The 13,869-nt window shown below is 44.9% G+C and overlaps 1 protein-coding gene across 8 annotated transcripts in view; it reads left to right on the top strand.

The window, feature by feature from the left end:
• brsk2a (BR serine/threonine kinase 2a) overlaps positions 1 to 13,746 on the top strand; it is a 149,826-nt gene extending 136,080 nt beyond the window's left edge. For 5 of the 8 annotated variants that reach the window (XM_031862407.1, XM_031862431.1, XM_031862416.1 and 2 more), the window contains 7 exons: positions 741 to 801; positions 2,791 to 2,998; positions 3,161 to 3,209; positions 4,328 to 4,451; positions 5,600 to 5,780; positions 6,913 to 7,002; positions 10,901 to 13,746. In XM_031862407.1, the coding sequence (XP_031718267.1) occupies positions 741 to 801; positions 2,791 to 2,998; positions 3,161 to 3,209; positions 4,328 to 4,451; positions 5,600 to 5,780; positions 6,913 to 7,002; positions 10,901 to 11,109 (922 nt within the window). In that variant the 3' untranslated portion in view covers positions 11,110 to 13,746. The remainder of the gene's footprint in view (positions 1 to 740; positions 802 to 2,790; positions 2,999 to 3,160; positions 3,210 to 4,327; positions 4,452 to 5,599; positions 5,781 to 6,912; positions 7,003 to 10,900) is intronic. The other 3 variants (XM_031862424.1, XM_031862445.1, XM_031862446.1) reach the window with 2 other exon arrangements.
• The last annotated feature ends 123 nt before the right edge of the window (positions 13,747 to 13,869 follow it).

Raw genomic sequence — 13,869 nt, forward strand, 5'->3', positions numbered from 1 at the left:
GGGGGTATTGTTAGATTGAATGACAAAACGGAACAGTGTTGTGACAGTGAGCAGCTGGTGTTTCCAAGTGTTGACAGGCTCTGTTTTTGTGTGTTGTGTATGTGTGCGTACATGTGTGCGTGGGCCCTTGATGGAGACAGATTGTCCTGTGATTGTTCGTTTCTGAGCAGGGCTCTGCTCATAGGGGTTATTGACGGCATCTGCGGGGGGAAAGAAAAACATGACAAATGGCACTCAACCAAATGTCCCACTTCATTTCCCCCTCAAGATATTTTCTACTCATCCAGTGCGAAGGCCCAAAAGTCAACATGTTTGGTTTATTAGCAGACTTTAGACGGGTCGGAAAGCTAATCCATATGCTAATCTGTGGAAAGCAACCTAAAGATTTACGGGAGAAGCTGCAGTCAAATCAGCATATTTGAAACCAAAGTTTGAGCTTAATTGGTTTGAGACCAACTGCTGCTAGTCAATGCTAGTAATGTATGTTGTCAAGTTGGTGCTGTTCCTGTGTTTCCATGCTTTTTGTGTGAATAGGTGTTGCGTTTGCAAAGGGCTTGATAACAACTACTGTGCTTGGTATGATGGTGACATATACTGTGGTGCTTTCTAACTGTGTGCGACATGTCACCTCCAAGCTCTCACCTCCACCTGTGTTCACTGAAACCTGTAACAAGTACACGTGTTGATCCCACAAATTACCTCTGCCCCTTTGTGTGTGTTCGTGCGTGTTTGTTCCACAGGTCTCGGTCTATTAGTGGAGCCTCCTCCGGCCTCTCCACCAGCCCCCTCAGCAGCCCACGGGTAAGTCACGACCCTCTATGTACTTTCAAACACACACATACACATGTGCAACATACACCCGTTGACCCAGTTCTCATGTACTGTATGTAGTTGTTCATGCTCAGGGATAACGACCATCCAACTCCTGCTGATCTCATCTTATTGCCGTTTACTGTACAAGAGGAAATAAAGACGCTCACTACAGCTTCATCGCCCAGGCGTCTGACCAATGCACAGCACGCTCATTATGAAAGTGTTATCCCTGTATCTCTCCGCACATGCAATATAGTAGACTTTTCCTCTTCATTATTAGTCTGAAATATAGTTCATTTTTCCTCAAGTTTTAAATCACAGTTCAGATCTACCTTTGCGTTTGGGATAAGCATGGATCCACTATGATAAGATCCTCTTATCCGGTGTTCATTTAGACTTTACATGTGTCTATATAGTTGGATCTTTCCGTTAACTCAAAGTAAAATATACAGCAAAATACTATACCTTCCCCTAAAAGCTTCTTCTCTCTCTCGCCTTTCTGCATATTATCCCTGCTTTTGCTTTCTGTGGTCTGAGCTCTGTGGAAATCCAGCTCCAGGAATGCTTCAGAAAATCCAACTTTTCTTGCTCGGAGCGCGGGAGCTTGTGGTAAACTTTTCCAGCTGACTAACCTGAGAAGGCTCGGGATTAGCCGGGATCCTAAGACAAGCTCCTTTGCGCCACACAGGTTCTGTCAGGCTGATCTGAAAGGGAAATAGATTTCTCAGACCGAGCAAAGCCTGGATTGTGCTCTCAATAAGAGGGTTATTTTCTCAGATTTGTGTCTGGAAAAAGGGGAGGCATCCAAAGGAAATACTGTATCAGTGCACCGTTGTGGCTGCAATTTAGAATTACAAATAAAACAGATCAATAAAACTTACAGCAGAGATACCATAACGGTGTTCCTCCTGATATTGAGACAGCCCAAATTGTCCTCACTGCTGGCCTTTTGTCTCTCACACATGTTAGTGTCTGCTTGCTTTTCTCTGCCAGCAGAGCCCTGTATGTTTTACTCAAGTCAAGTCCATCTTTTCTTTTCTTTTTTCTTTCTTTATTTATTTGTGTGTATTGCTTGCTGTTTTTGTTGTTCCCATTTCATGTATGTTTTCTTTTGGCACGAGTCACTGAATGATCTAACTGCATGTTTCTTTTCTGTCTTTCTTTTTTGTCCATTCCTCCATCTCTCCCATGTGCACACACATCTTACCTGCCTCTATATTCTTTGTCTGCCTCTTCTTCTGGATGTGTGGTTGTTTGTTTTGCTCCACTTTTCTGTCTTGCTTTATCTATGTGCTTGTGTGCCTGCATGTGTTCCTTTGTGTTTTGCTTTGTTTTCCTCTCCTCCTCCGCCTGATCTGACATTTGGCTGTATCGTGCTGCTTGTCTTCACACTGTGTCCTCTAACTCCAGCCTGTCAGAAAGTTCTGTGTGCCGCCTCAGTCCACAGACTTGTCGCAGTCCCCTAACACAAGCCCCTGCCCATCCCCTGAGCCCGCCCCTAATCGCACAGGGCCCCGTATCTCCACCCCCAACTCACTCGCTCCAAACAGTGAGCCCCTGCCGGCAGCACTCAACAAGACGCAGACACTACCCACCAAGCCCAAAGTTGTCCCGAAGCCCCTCCAAGCCACACGATCCAACCCGCTCCCTGAAACATCAGATACAGTATCTGCAGCCAAATCTGAGCCCTCATCTCCCTGCCAGCTCCCACCACAGCCGCCCTCTGCCTCTGTGCCCCCAACCCCTACTTCTCCTTCCTCCCCGTCCTCCCCCTTTTCTCCATCCTCCATCTCCAGTGCTCCATTCCCAAATAGCCCCCAGGTACGGCGATCCCTTTTTGCTGCCAGCCCCCAGCTCCCTGTGCCCTTCAGTGCAGTGGTGCCCCTGTCGCCCATCCGGTTGCACCACTTCCACCCCGTGGTGCCGGCGCCTTCTTCATTCACTGACCACACGCCCAAATCTATCCCGCTCATCCAGGTTACCCCTCACCCCTCCCCTCGAGGCAGCCCCCTCCCCACCCCAAAGGGCACCCCGGTGCACACTCCCAAGGACAGCCCTGCCGGGACCCCGACCCCCACGCCGCCCCCCAGCCCTTCCATCGGAGGCATGCCTTGGAGGACACGCCTCAACTCCATCAAAAACAGCTTCCTGGGCTCACCACGCTTCCACCGCAGGAAACTTCAAGGTACTGACATTCCAGCAGATTTAACATTTCTACGGTAAACGCTGAATTATCTTGTGTTAATTTCACCCCTCCATAAAACTAACTTTACCCACTAAGGCAATCTACTTGTTCTCTTTCACTGAGCCTTCTACTTTTGTCTGAACTTTAACCTTGCTTCCACAGTTCCCACACAAGAGGAGATGTCCAGCCTCACACCAGAGTCTTCCCCAGAGTGAGTAGACACTATACCACCACTATCATAACTATGCATAACCTGTCAGCCCCTCAGTCATTGGCCCAAACAGGTTGGTACTTGATAGCATGCGGATTTGGAAAGCATTACATCCGTGAATGTTTGATTTGTGCCTGCCGAGTTCCCTGTAATGACCTCAGGTCTGGTCTGGGCTGGAGAAGCAGCACTGTAGCAGGAGGTACTGGGTTGGTTATGAGGGAGGTAAGGTAGCCTGTGTGATGTTGTTGAGCTCCCAGGGGCCTGATAACTCAAGGTTGGCCTAGATATGCCTGTTTGGTTTGCTGGCTCTATGGCTTGGCCATTTCTACCTGGCTGAGAAGAACATCCCGGCTGGAATGAGTTGGAGAGATGGCTGGAAAAGACCTTCTTAGTTGGGTTAGGCTTGATCATATTAATAGACACACACCAGCTGTTACCAGCTTCTTACTGCAGGAAAATGTGCCCCTTAATGTCGCTGCAAACGTAACATCATGGAAGTATTTATGTATCGGGGAGTGTGTGAGTCTCGCAAATCCATCCGCATTTTCAAAAATCTCATAAAATATTAATATGCCACAAAACAGGAGTCCATATGGCTTATTAGTGGGTGCAAGTACACTTGGGCTAATGGTGAATTCATCTACCTCTCCCCTGTTGGACCTACAGTTCTGTTCACATAGAGGCTCATTTATCTCTGTCTCATACATACACATACATGCATTAACACATACCCAGTTGCACAGAAGGTGAAGTTTCAGAAAACTTTTCTCCCCTGCGCAGTCTTGGCTTATTTCCCTCAGGGTATCCTCCGTTTGCTCCTTTACATTTTTCCAGAGCTGCAGTGAGTGAGTGAGTGAGTGAGTGAGTGAGTGAGTGAGTGAGTGAGTGAGTGAGTGAGAGCAAGAGAGAGAACAAGAGAGGGAGAGAAATAGGAAACTCTTCACCAGCTCTTGATTTTTCTGGATAGATAGATGGTTAGATGGATGGTTGGATGGGTGGGTTTTAACAAGGAAGCAAAAAGGGTGGAAGGAAGACAAACGCTCTCTAGTAGACAGAACAATATAATATAAACTTACAGCTGATAAACACGTTTTTCTCTTCTTGTCTTTTCCCCACAGGCTTGCCAAAAAATCCTGGTTTGGTAACTTCATCAACCTGGAAAAAGAAGAGCAGATCTTCATTGTCATCAAAGACAAGCCTCTCAGCTCCATCAAGGCAGACATCGTTCAAGCCTTTCTCTCGGTACACACTCAGTGTCTTGCTTAATTCCTTACTTTATCCCTGCCTCCACTCCCACCTGATCCCTGCGCCCCGACTTTTCTCTGTAAATCTGAATATGCGTGCATGCTGCACTATTACCTGTGCATCTGCTGTCTGTTGCAGGACATTGCCAACAGTGCCTCTAACAGCACCGGTGATTGGCAATGCTATGCGGCAGGCTCTCTCTGAGTGTTTGCTAACGTGCTTCTGATTTATGTAGCAATTCAGTAAACTGCTTGTGTTCAGTGCTTCTATTTTCTCTCTGACTGCAGACTCAGTTGAGGTCAATAGGAAATCAACAGAGAGCATTGATCATTAGCATATAGATACTTTGCCCTCTGTACCGTTTATTGAGCATGTGTGTGTGTGTATATTTAGATGTGTAGTGTGAGAAATTGAGAGGTAGTGTGAATTGTATCTTTGTGTGTGGGGTGTTTTATAATGTGGATGTATAAGTACATGCAGGAATGCAGGTAGCATCAGGGTTTCCCAGTAAGCGCGGCAGAATCTGTATCAACAAACGCTGAGCAGTGGTAGTTGATATTCAGTATACATAATTGAACAAAGCCTATCCTCACCCCAGTTAAATTTAACAAAGTCTAAGTAAATGCAAACTCTGCCAGTGCAGGTCAATGTCAAATCTGTTTCCTCATCCCTGGAGGTAGCTCTTTTCCCCTCTGGGTTCTACTAGCTGCTATTCCAGACAGGAGATTGGCACCTGAATCAGTAGAATTATACCTCTCACCACACTCATATTAATGGAATGTCAAACCCACTCCAGCACTATGGCGAAACATGACTATATTGGGCATACAAATTCATTTTAGGTGGGAGGGTGCAATGTTGTTGGATGACTCAAGATTACATTAGCTTAAGTCTCCCCGGCATGCATGGCTACTCCCCAAGGCATTAATCTCCTGAGGGTTTCAACTGTGGCTCGTAGTATGTGGAGGGTATTTTAATGAGGGTTTACTCACCTTTTCATTTGCCAGGTGTGGGAGAAAAATATAACATCAATGCTCCCGATGTATATTCCCATTACTCATGTTTTTTTACTACCTATGTTTTGTTCCTATCTCTGCCTCTTTGTCCATTTTGCCTTTCCTCACTTCTCCTCTTCTTTCTCCCAGATCCCCAGCCTGAGCCACAGTGTGATCTCCCAGACCAGTTTCCGAGCAGAGTACAAGTCCACAGCCGGCCCGACAGTCTTCCAGAAGCCGGTCAAATTCCAGGTGGACATCACCTACACGGAGAGCACAGCTGCCACGAAGGAGAATGGCATCTACTCTGTCACCTTCACCCTGCTCTCAGGTCAGGACACTGTCGTCACACACCAAGTTCCTCACCCTCTTTTTCTCTACCCGCTAATCCTGCAATGCATCGGGCACAATGCACACTGAACAGGTCACCAGTCACAAGACGAACTAGGTGCAGACCTCACATCTGGGGAGCCCAGGTCTGTGAGCCAATGAGAAGAGAGTAGGGTCCCCAGGCATAAAAGTATGAATGCAAATATGGCTACTTTACTTTTACTAGTTTAACTCTTTTTCACTCAGAGAGAGAAAGTACCAATATCTTCTGTGTAAATAAACAAGTGAAAAGTTATTATTTATTTCACTGAAGCAGCATGCCTTGAATTGAATCGGTATTTGATTCCTTCTTTAATGGACAGAAAGGGTCATGTTCAAACCTAGGACCTTGCTGTTGTGAGATGACAGATCACAGGCGGAGTAACACACAGTACACGTTATGAGATAAACAGTATTCCATCTCGTCTGTCTCACTGAGGTCCAGGGAAATCCAACTCTCACAAATCACTTTGAAAAGTGTGGAAAAGAGTATCGCTCACATGTCAAGTGGGATGCTGTCACACTGAAATATAATAAAATGAATCTGTTTGTATCCAGCCCAAAAAATAAACCAGAAGTTCTGCTTATAAATGTGGGTGTCTCAAACTCACTGCCAAAAAGAATGGCTGCCTAAGGTTTTTTCAAAGTTCTTGCAATCCTGGATGCTTGATCCCCCCCCCCCCCCCCCCCCAAACCTCCCTGAGTGTAACAAGATGAGGTCTGGCTATGCAAGATTACATACTAAGCAATTCTCTCTCTCTCCCTCTCTTTCTCACTCACACAAACAAGTGTGTGTGTGTGTGTGGGGGGGGGGGCACATTTAAGTAGTGGCACTTAAGCCTTCTTCCATGTCACATACTGTATACAGCAGGTATACAGTAGGGGCTTACAGTAACACCTCTCTCTGGCCTCCATCTATCATCTCAGGCTCTCTGCAGCTTCTCCAGCTCACTTTTCACACCATGCACACCCTTACTTCTTCTTCTCTTAATTAATCCATCTATATAGTTCCTACACACACTCTGTCTGCCTTATTGCTGCTACCTGTAGATTGTGACGCGACACATCTTTCCTGTTTGTGTGACTGTGTTTAGGACCCAGTCGACGCTTTAAGCGAGTAGTGGAGACAATTCAGAGCCAGTTGTTAAGCACACATGACCAGCCAGGGGTCCAACAGCTGTCTGGTGAGTAGGAACTTCTCTTTTCAAAAGAAAAATATTTCAAAATCGTATCTAAAACCTCTCCACCCTTACCCCCACCGCCTCATCCGCCCATCCCACCCACACACGAACCACTCTCACCGCTGAAGCTAAGCTAAATCCTGCCTTCCTCTTCCCCCGTGCTTGAAATCCCCGAGCCGCTCTCCGGTTCTCAAAACGGCTTCCTTTGCATGCCTGCGCCTCACTGCCATGAAACGGTTGGGAGTTGCTCTCAAGCACCGACTGCGGGTCAAATGTTGTCTCGTTGCCCTGGCAGTGGAGATTAGAGTGGAGGTAGGGTAAGCTGATTTGCATTCTGTTACTCCTACTTCCAAGACTGATCGTCGGAGCTTGTCACCATGGCAACACCACTGCACCTCAACGCACTCCCACAATGCACTGCACCGCACAGTGACACCACACCTGCTCTCTCTCTCTGGGTGCTTGTACAATAGGACCCCCTCCCCCTGTTTTCCCTCGTCCACCAGCCTCTATTGGTGCCTCCAAAGGCACCAAGGAGATATAAAACCTCTGACGGGCTACCTCAATCCCCACCTAACCGTTCACCTGTGAACTTTGTGACGTTATTTAAATATTCCTCCATCATGTTGAGGCGCTGGAGCTGTATAAGTCCATTCTTTCCCCAGTGTGGCTACATCCTTTTTCTGGATGACAAAAAGGAAAAGAAGAGAGAAATAGGGATCCCACTCCTCCCCATCTGCTCTTTAGCATGTCCTTCCTTGTGAATCACTGGTCTGTTTGAGTGAGTCTCAGTCGTCATCATCTTGACAACAGCTCCACTTGCTGGTCACATAGGGAAACACCACCAGCCTGAGATACACCGCTTCTATCAGGGGAAGGTGTGCTGTTTTCGTTGGATATCAATTTCATCTCATGCGTGAATCATAATCTCGGTGTCTCTATGTTTGTGTCTTTATCCCTTTAAACCTAGCCATGATACAGCTTTTACTCTGTTACTATACCATCAGTTACACGTGTGAGCTGTATATTTCTCTCAGCAATGAACAGCAGTCATCATCACAGCTGCTGTGATGATCTTACCTCCCTAAGTTTACCAGTTACTTCTGATATTTCATGTTTGAGCTTATTAACAGACTGAAGGTTAAAAGTGGAAAACATTATATTACATTAGGTTCAATGTGTCAATATGAGAACCGTTTATCAATAGAGGATACTGAGGATATGACAAAAAACATAAATAGTGATAGGCTTACTGTGAGAAAAATTCACTCGAGACTGGTGTAAAAATCATTAATCATTGGACATTTATTCTTTGCAAAGAAGGAGACAGGGTTGATTCACATACAGAATGTACATCAAGACTGCTCAAAGATCTGCCTCCGAGTCTCTGGTATTTATACTAAGTAAACAACATGCAGTGGGCTGGCACAGGGTAACACACATTTCGCGTTTTACACAGGCGTCTACGTATCTGGACACTTTAACAATTCGTTCTAGTACGAAGGTCACTTTCTCGTAAGTCATGGTCGCAAATCAGCCCTGCGTAAGTATTGACGCGTTCCACAAGTTTATTATCATTCTTATTCAGGACAAACAGCTGAAGTGTTCTTTCGGCAATCAACTGCTTCTTGATAGACTAAACATCTGCTGAAGATGCCTGGTGTCCCAGATAGTTCACACAAGGACACAGGCCTTAAAACCTACAAACGACATGAGCCTCTGTTAAATGCATAACATTCACTAATTATTAAACGCATACTAATTAGTACTTTAGATTTTTCCCAACACTTACAGAGCTGATCAATTGAGGATAAAAAATCGATGTCATTTTCTTTTGACCAAGGGCAGTCTAAATGAATTTCATCTCTTTACTCTATCAGAGTATCTCTCACCGTAATATAAATCTTAAAACAGGTCAGTGTGTGCTTATCAGTAATTGATTTCCTCCACCTCCCTACTTCCTTGTGACCTCCTAACACACTTTTGGCGCTACCTGACCACAGGGTCTTTTGCAGGAAGTCACTGGCTGTAATTAAGAATAGAAATGGCTTTGCATACCAATGTGTGTCAAACAAAAGGCTTCATCAAGTCTTGGCCATTATGTCCCCTAATCGCCATTAACAGAAGCATACCTGGGAGCCCAGCTTAGGGAGACAATAGGAGGGCGTGGAACAATAAAAGGAGTGTAGATGAATGCAGGTAGCATACTGTAGGACTACAGAGCAGAACCGTTCATTTAGAGGGTACCGTCTCTCTTTTATGGAGCAGCTGAGATCATTAAGATTCATGAGTTTCCTGCCATTTGTGGAAATGTGCAGATTTGGGTGGAGTGAAGTGAGTAAATGGAGAAAGTCTTCACACATGAGAAAGGAAGAGGGAACATTACGGAGAAGTTGGCTGCAACCATTTTCCAGCAGGATAATGGAGCAGACGAAGCCAACTGAGGCACATACACACAGAGGCACACATAGGCACACACAAACACACATTCACGATTAGATGAAGTTTGCCGAATTGCTAGACTACTGCAGGCAGTCTTAACACTGGCAGCATGTGCATATTGTCAGGCTGAGAAATTCTGCTTTCCAACAGCCTTTTATTAAGTGCTGATACACAGACACAGACTCTGCGGTCCAGTGTGTGTGTGTGTGTGTGTGTGTGCGTTTTGTCCTCTGTGCAGCACCCCCTGCCTGTTTCTACTGATGCTGTCGCTGTTCATTTGTCGGCCCAAAGGACTCTATTGTGCAAATGGATCTTCTGCCACCTATTCAGAAACAGTCCTGTTTGTGACTGATAGTTTCCAAAGTTGCGCTGTGTAAACAGCATTAACAAAAACAACTCTGACTCTTTATTTGCTCCATTTCTCATGTGTTGTGTCCTTACCACTCCACATACCTGCAGTGGGTCCCTGCAGAAAGAGCGAGTGTGTTCAGCTGAAGATCATTTGTATGCATACTGTCTGACGCGCACACACACACACACCCACACACACAAACTCAAGTGTGCCTATAGCAGTTAGAAAGATATGAACTTGTGTTATTCAGCATATTCACCCATTTTATTCAGCACACAGAATGAGCTGGACTTTTTCTTACTTCAAAGAGTTGGCACAATGATAATGCAGCCACCCGGCGTGTTTGATGTCTTTGTCCAGGTGTAATCGTTAGCTACAGTGTAAAAACTCCGAACGGAAGTGTACAAATGTGTTGATCAAAGGTTGTCTGTTTCCTCCGAGCAGATTTAAGTCCAGACATTACTGTGTTAGATGTGCTTCACTTACAATGGCCACGAGACAGACAGCCTCCATCATCGGCACTTTGCCGAGGTTCAAGTCGCCGTTCGGTTCTCTAATGAAGCCTGCAGAACCTCCACAAACGATTAGGTTTAGCAAAAAGGAGAGGAGACACTGATTTATTATCCTTCAAGGGCAACGTTGTCTGGAAGCTACAAGCGTTCACATTGTCCGCCTTCCATCATTTGCCCGGCTTCTGGCTGTCCCAAACTGCTTGGGCACCGACTCACACAGATGACTCACCACGCTTCCTCGTTCTGCATTACACAGTTCATATGTTAAAGAAGCTTACTGTAGCATCAGGCTACAGAAGCCTATATTGACTTTGGTCAGCCCCCCTATTTGCTTTCATTTCTAGTTTGAGATTGAATGGCTCTTGTGTGTTTTCATTGGTTGTGCTGTTACATATGCATGGTTTATCGTCCTGACATGGCTGCACCAGCAGCTCTCACCCTCGCTGCGTCTGTCAGTCCTCCTCGCCTCTGCTTGTTCTTACGTGTAGCCTCGTCTCTGTCCTGTGAACCCCATTGTTCATTAGTTTGTTTGTTCTCTCTCTTCTCTCTTTTCCCTTTTTTGTCCTCTTTTTGTCCCCCCCATCTGTGTACCTAGGCAGCCCATTGAGTAACTTCTTTGACGTAATAAAACAACTTTTTTCAGACGAGAAGAACGGACAGGTGCCCTACCCCTCTGGCACGCCCACCAAGCACTGCCCCTCGCCCATTCACGTCCGGAGGCACGAGCCAGAAAATAATGACACCAAATGCCGAGACAGAGTCAAGCTGTCGGTGGCGTCTTTGGGGACACAGGAGGAGTCTTAGATCGGGAGGCCGCGTAGTCGAGCCAGTGCTAAAACTCATCCCAGTACCACTATAAACCAGTGGCACAGAGAGAGAATATTTGTACATAACTAGGTGTACATAATCATTTATGGAAATTCTTTTTGTATAAAATTACTTTATATAGATAGAAATATATTAAGAGAATCTAATTCATATTTTATAAACAGCATACTGCACCTACATGACAAACACACACACACACACACACTCCAGTCCTTCCACTCCCTTTTTCACGACCCCTTAGCATCCACCATCATCATCCACCCCTCTACCTCAACCATCTAAAAGCCTATGACCCTTGCTCTGATTTTTGGCTCCCTTGCTGATAACCTGTGTGATGACCCTGACTTGTTTCTGATACCAGGAATTATCCAGAAAACCTATTAAGCCCCTCCTCCTGCTCCCTGCTCTGTCCGCCTTCCCTCGACCACCCTTCCACCCCCACAGCCCCCCCGAGCATGCCGATAGAGATGGACATTTGTTGACGGAGGACGGTTTTTTAGAGGTGCGCTGAAAAAGGGGGGGGGGGGGGGGGTGGTTACCATGGAAACAGACCCCTTCATGCAGACTTCTACCTTCATCTCCCTCTGCGCCCCTTCTCCACCTCTGGCAGCCATCAGTAGAAGTAGAGGAAAATACCTTTTGTGTTCCCCCGTCTTAGGAACACGCAGACACACACACATGTGCACAACTAATCCACACAAATCCCAATGGAACAAAAAAACGCAGACTCCCCCTAACCAAGCCGCCCCCTTTCCTTTCAAGGAGTGTTCATCGTATGGAAACGAGTATTTTACAAAAAGACACGACACACACAAAACATGTACATGCTTACATGCACAGGTCCAGTTTGCACAGAAAACTCTGGGATGTATTAACAAGAACATGAACAACAACAAAAAGAAGACACGCAGAAACTGACTGATTCAGAGGAGGAGAGAAGTGGGAGGGGTTTTGTAGAAAGCCCAAAAGGCCGACGCGGATGCTTGCTGGATTGTATTTGTTTGCTTTTTAATGTACTTTTTTTGTGAAAAACTGGGTTTAAAATACTTATTAGACTTAACACTATTGCTGCAAATGGACTGGAATTGTGATTTCAGAGAGGAGCTGGGTGTGAGCAGAACGGGGCCGAGGGGGAGATGATATGATAATATGGGGTAGAGGGGGGAGGGACAAGGGTGGGTATTTGGGTATTTAAAATGAATGATCTATTCTGTTGTACAGACTGATATCATTTCTTATGTATAAAAAAATGAAATGTCTAGTTGTGACGCTAAGTTTAGATACCATCGGGTCTGGTTGCTAAACCTGCGCCTGGCACATTCTGTTATTTTAAATTTGTCTGTGTATTTTTGTTACATGATCATTTATGTCTTTGTTTGATTGAGCTAATTATGATCAAAACATTCCTGTTTGTGTTATTTGCAGCACTTTGTCTTTGGTTTTCTATTTATACCTCTCTCTTAGCCTCACTTACCAGCAGTTAGAAGTAGAGGAACAAAAAAAAATGATGACGTGACAAATGCAACTGTGGATATTTTTGTATTTCTGTCCTTATTTATTCACGTTTCTTCATCTCACTGTTTGATTTCCTAATTTATGATAACTTGGCTATTTATATGAACAAAGCTGTTAGGTCAGTTGAATGTTATTTATTACCCTCTTGTGTGTTCGTAAATGGGGCAACATTTGAAGAAAAAATAACTTTTTTTTCTTTAGTTTTGGTCGACATTTAACAGAATTATGTGAACATCGAGTAACAAATTCTCTTTTCCCTGACCTCTGTAGAGGGAAAGAGAACTTGTGGGAACTCTTGAAGAAAAAAAAAAAACATTTACCAGTAATTTAAGAATGTAGACGTAGCCTCTTTTTGGAGAGGGAATATGCTCTTCTATTGATATTTGTCAGTTTCATATTATTGTGCGTGTAGGCCGGGCCTGAGGAGAAGGACTCTACAGATCCCAATCTACTTATTCTCTTTGTAAATATACAGACAAACCGTGGGGGTTGATTGTCTTCTCAACCAATGCTGGGGATTCCTGCTCTATGCTTTTAGTCTGTAGTGATGTGTGCATGTCAAACATGAGCTTTTCTTTGCATGGCTTTAGTGTTCATGTTCCATGCCAAACTCACTCCTTCTCTCAGCCTTCATCGATTCTCTCTCCACAAAATTACCTTTTAAACTTTCTAGATTTCCTCTCTATCCCCTACTTCTTACCCTCTCTGCTTTTATTTCTGGCCTTCTTTTTTATTGTTCCCTCAATCCCGCTAATCTTTTTTCCCTACCTCCTCCTCCATATTTTGTGCACAAAGTTTTGAACGATGCTTCCTTTACTCTGTACCTCTCTCTGGAAGGATTGGATGTCTGCTCTCTCTATCTGGTGGTAGAAGAGACACAGTGAGGGGATATCAGTACCCAAACATAAAGCAATACCCTATAGTTCACTTTCCTTTCTGTTTTTTAAAATGGGAAGCTAGCAGCACCAAGGACATCTGATGATTCTAAGGACCAGAGCGGTCTTTTGACGGAGCAGGAACAAAAGTGACTGATGTAATCCCCATATAAAATAACTGTGAGCATCTACAGTGCTGAAACAAATAAACTCATTAAGTTATGGTGTGTTTGTTTTCCTTCTTTGTACATGTAAGGGTGTGTATAAGTCCTAAAGTAAATATCCATAGTGTTTTAAAAACCATACTATGGCTTTTTTATGACTTTTTTCGACATACTATACTATG

Source organism: Anarrhichthys ocellatus, unplaced genomic scaffold (genome assembly GCF_004355925.1).
Source record: "Anarrhichthys ocellatus isolate YVR2014 unplaced genomic scaffold, GSC_Weel_1.0 scaffold2, whole genome shotgun sequence".
In the NCBI taxonomy this organism is placed as follows: Eukaryota; Metazoa; Chordata; class Actinopteri; order Perciformes; family Anarhichadidae; genus Anarrhichthys; species Anarrhichthys ocellatus.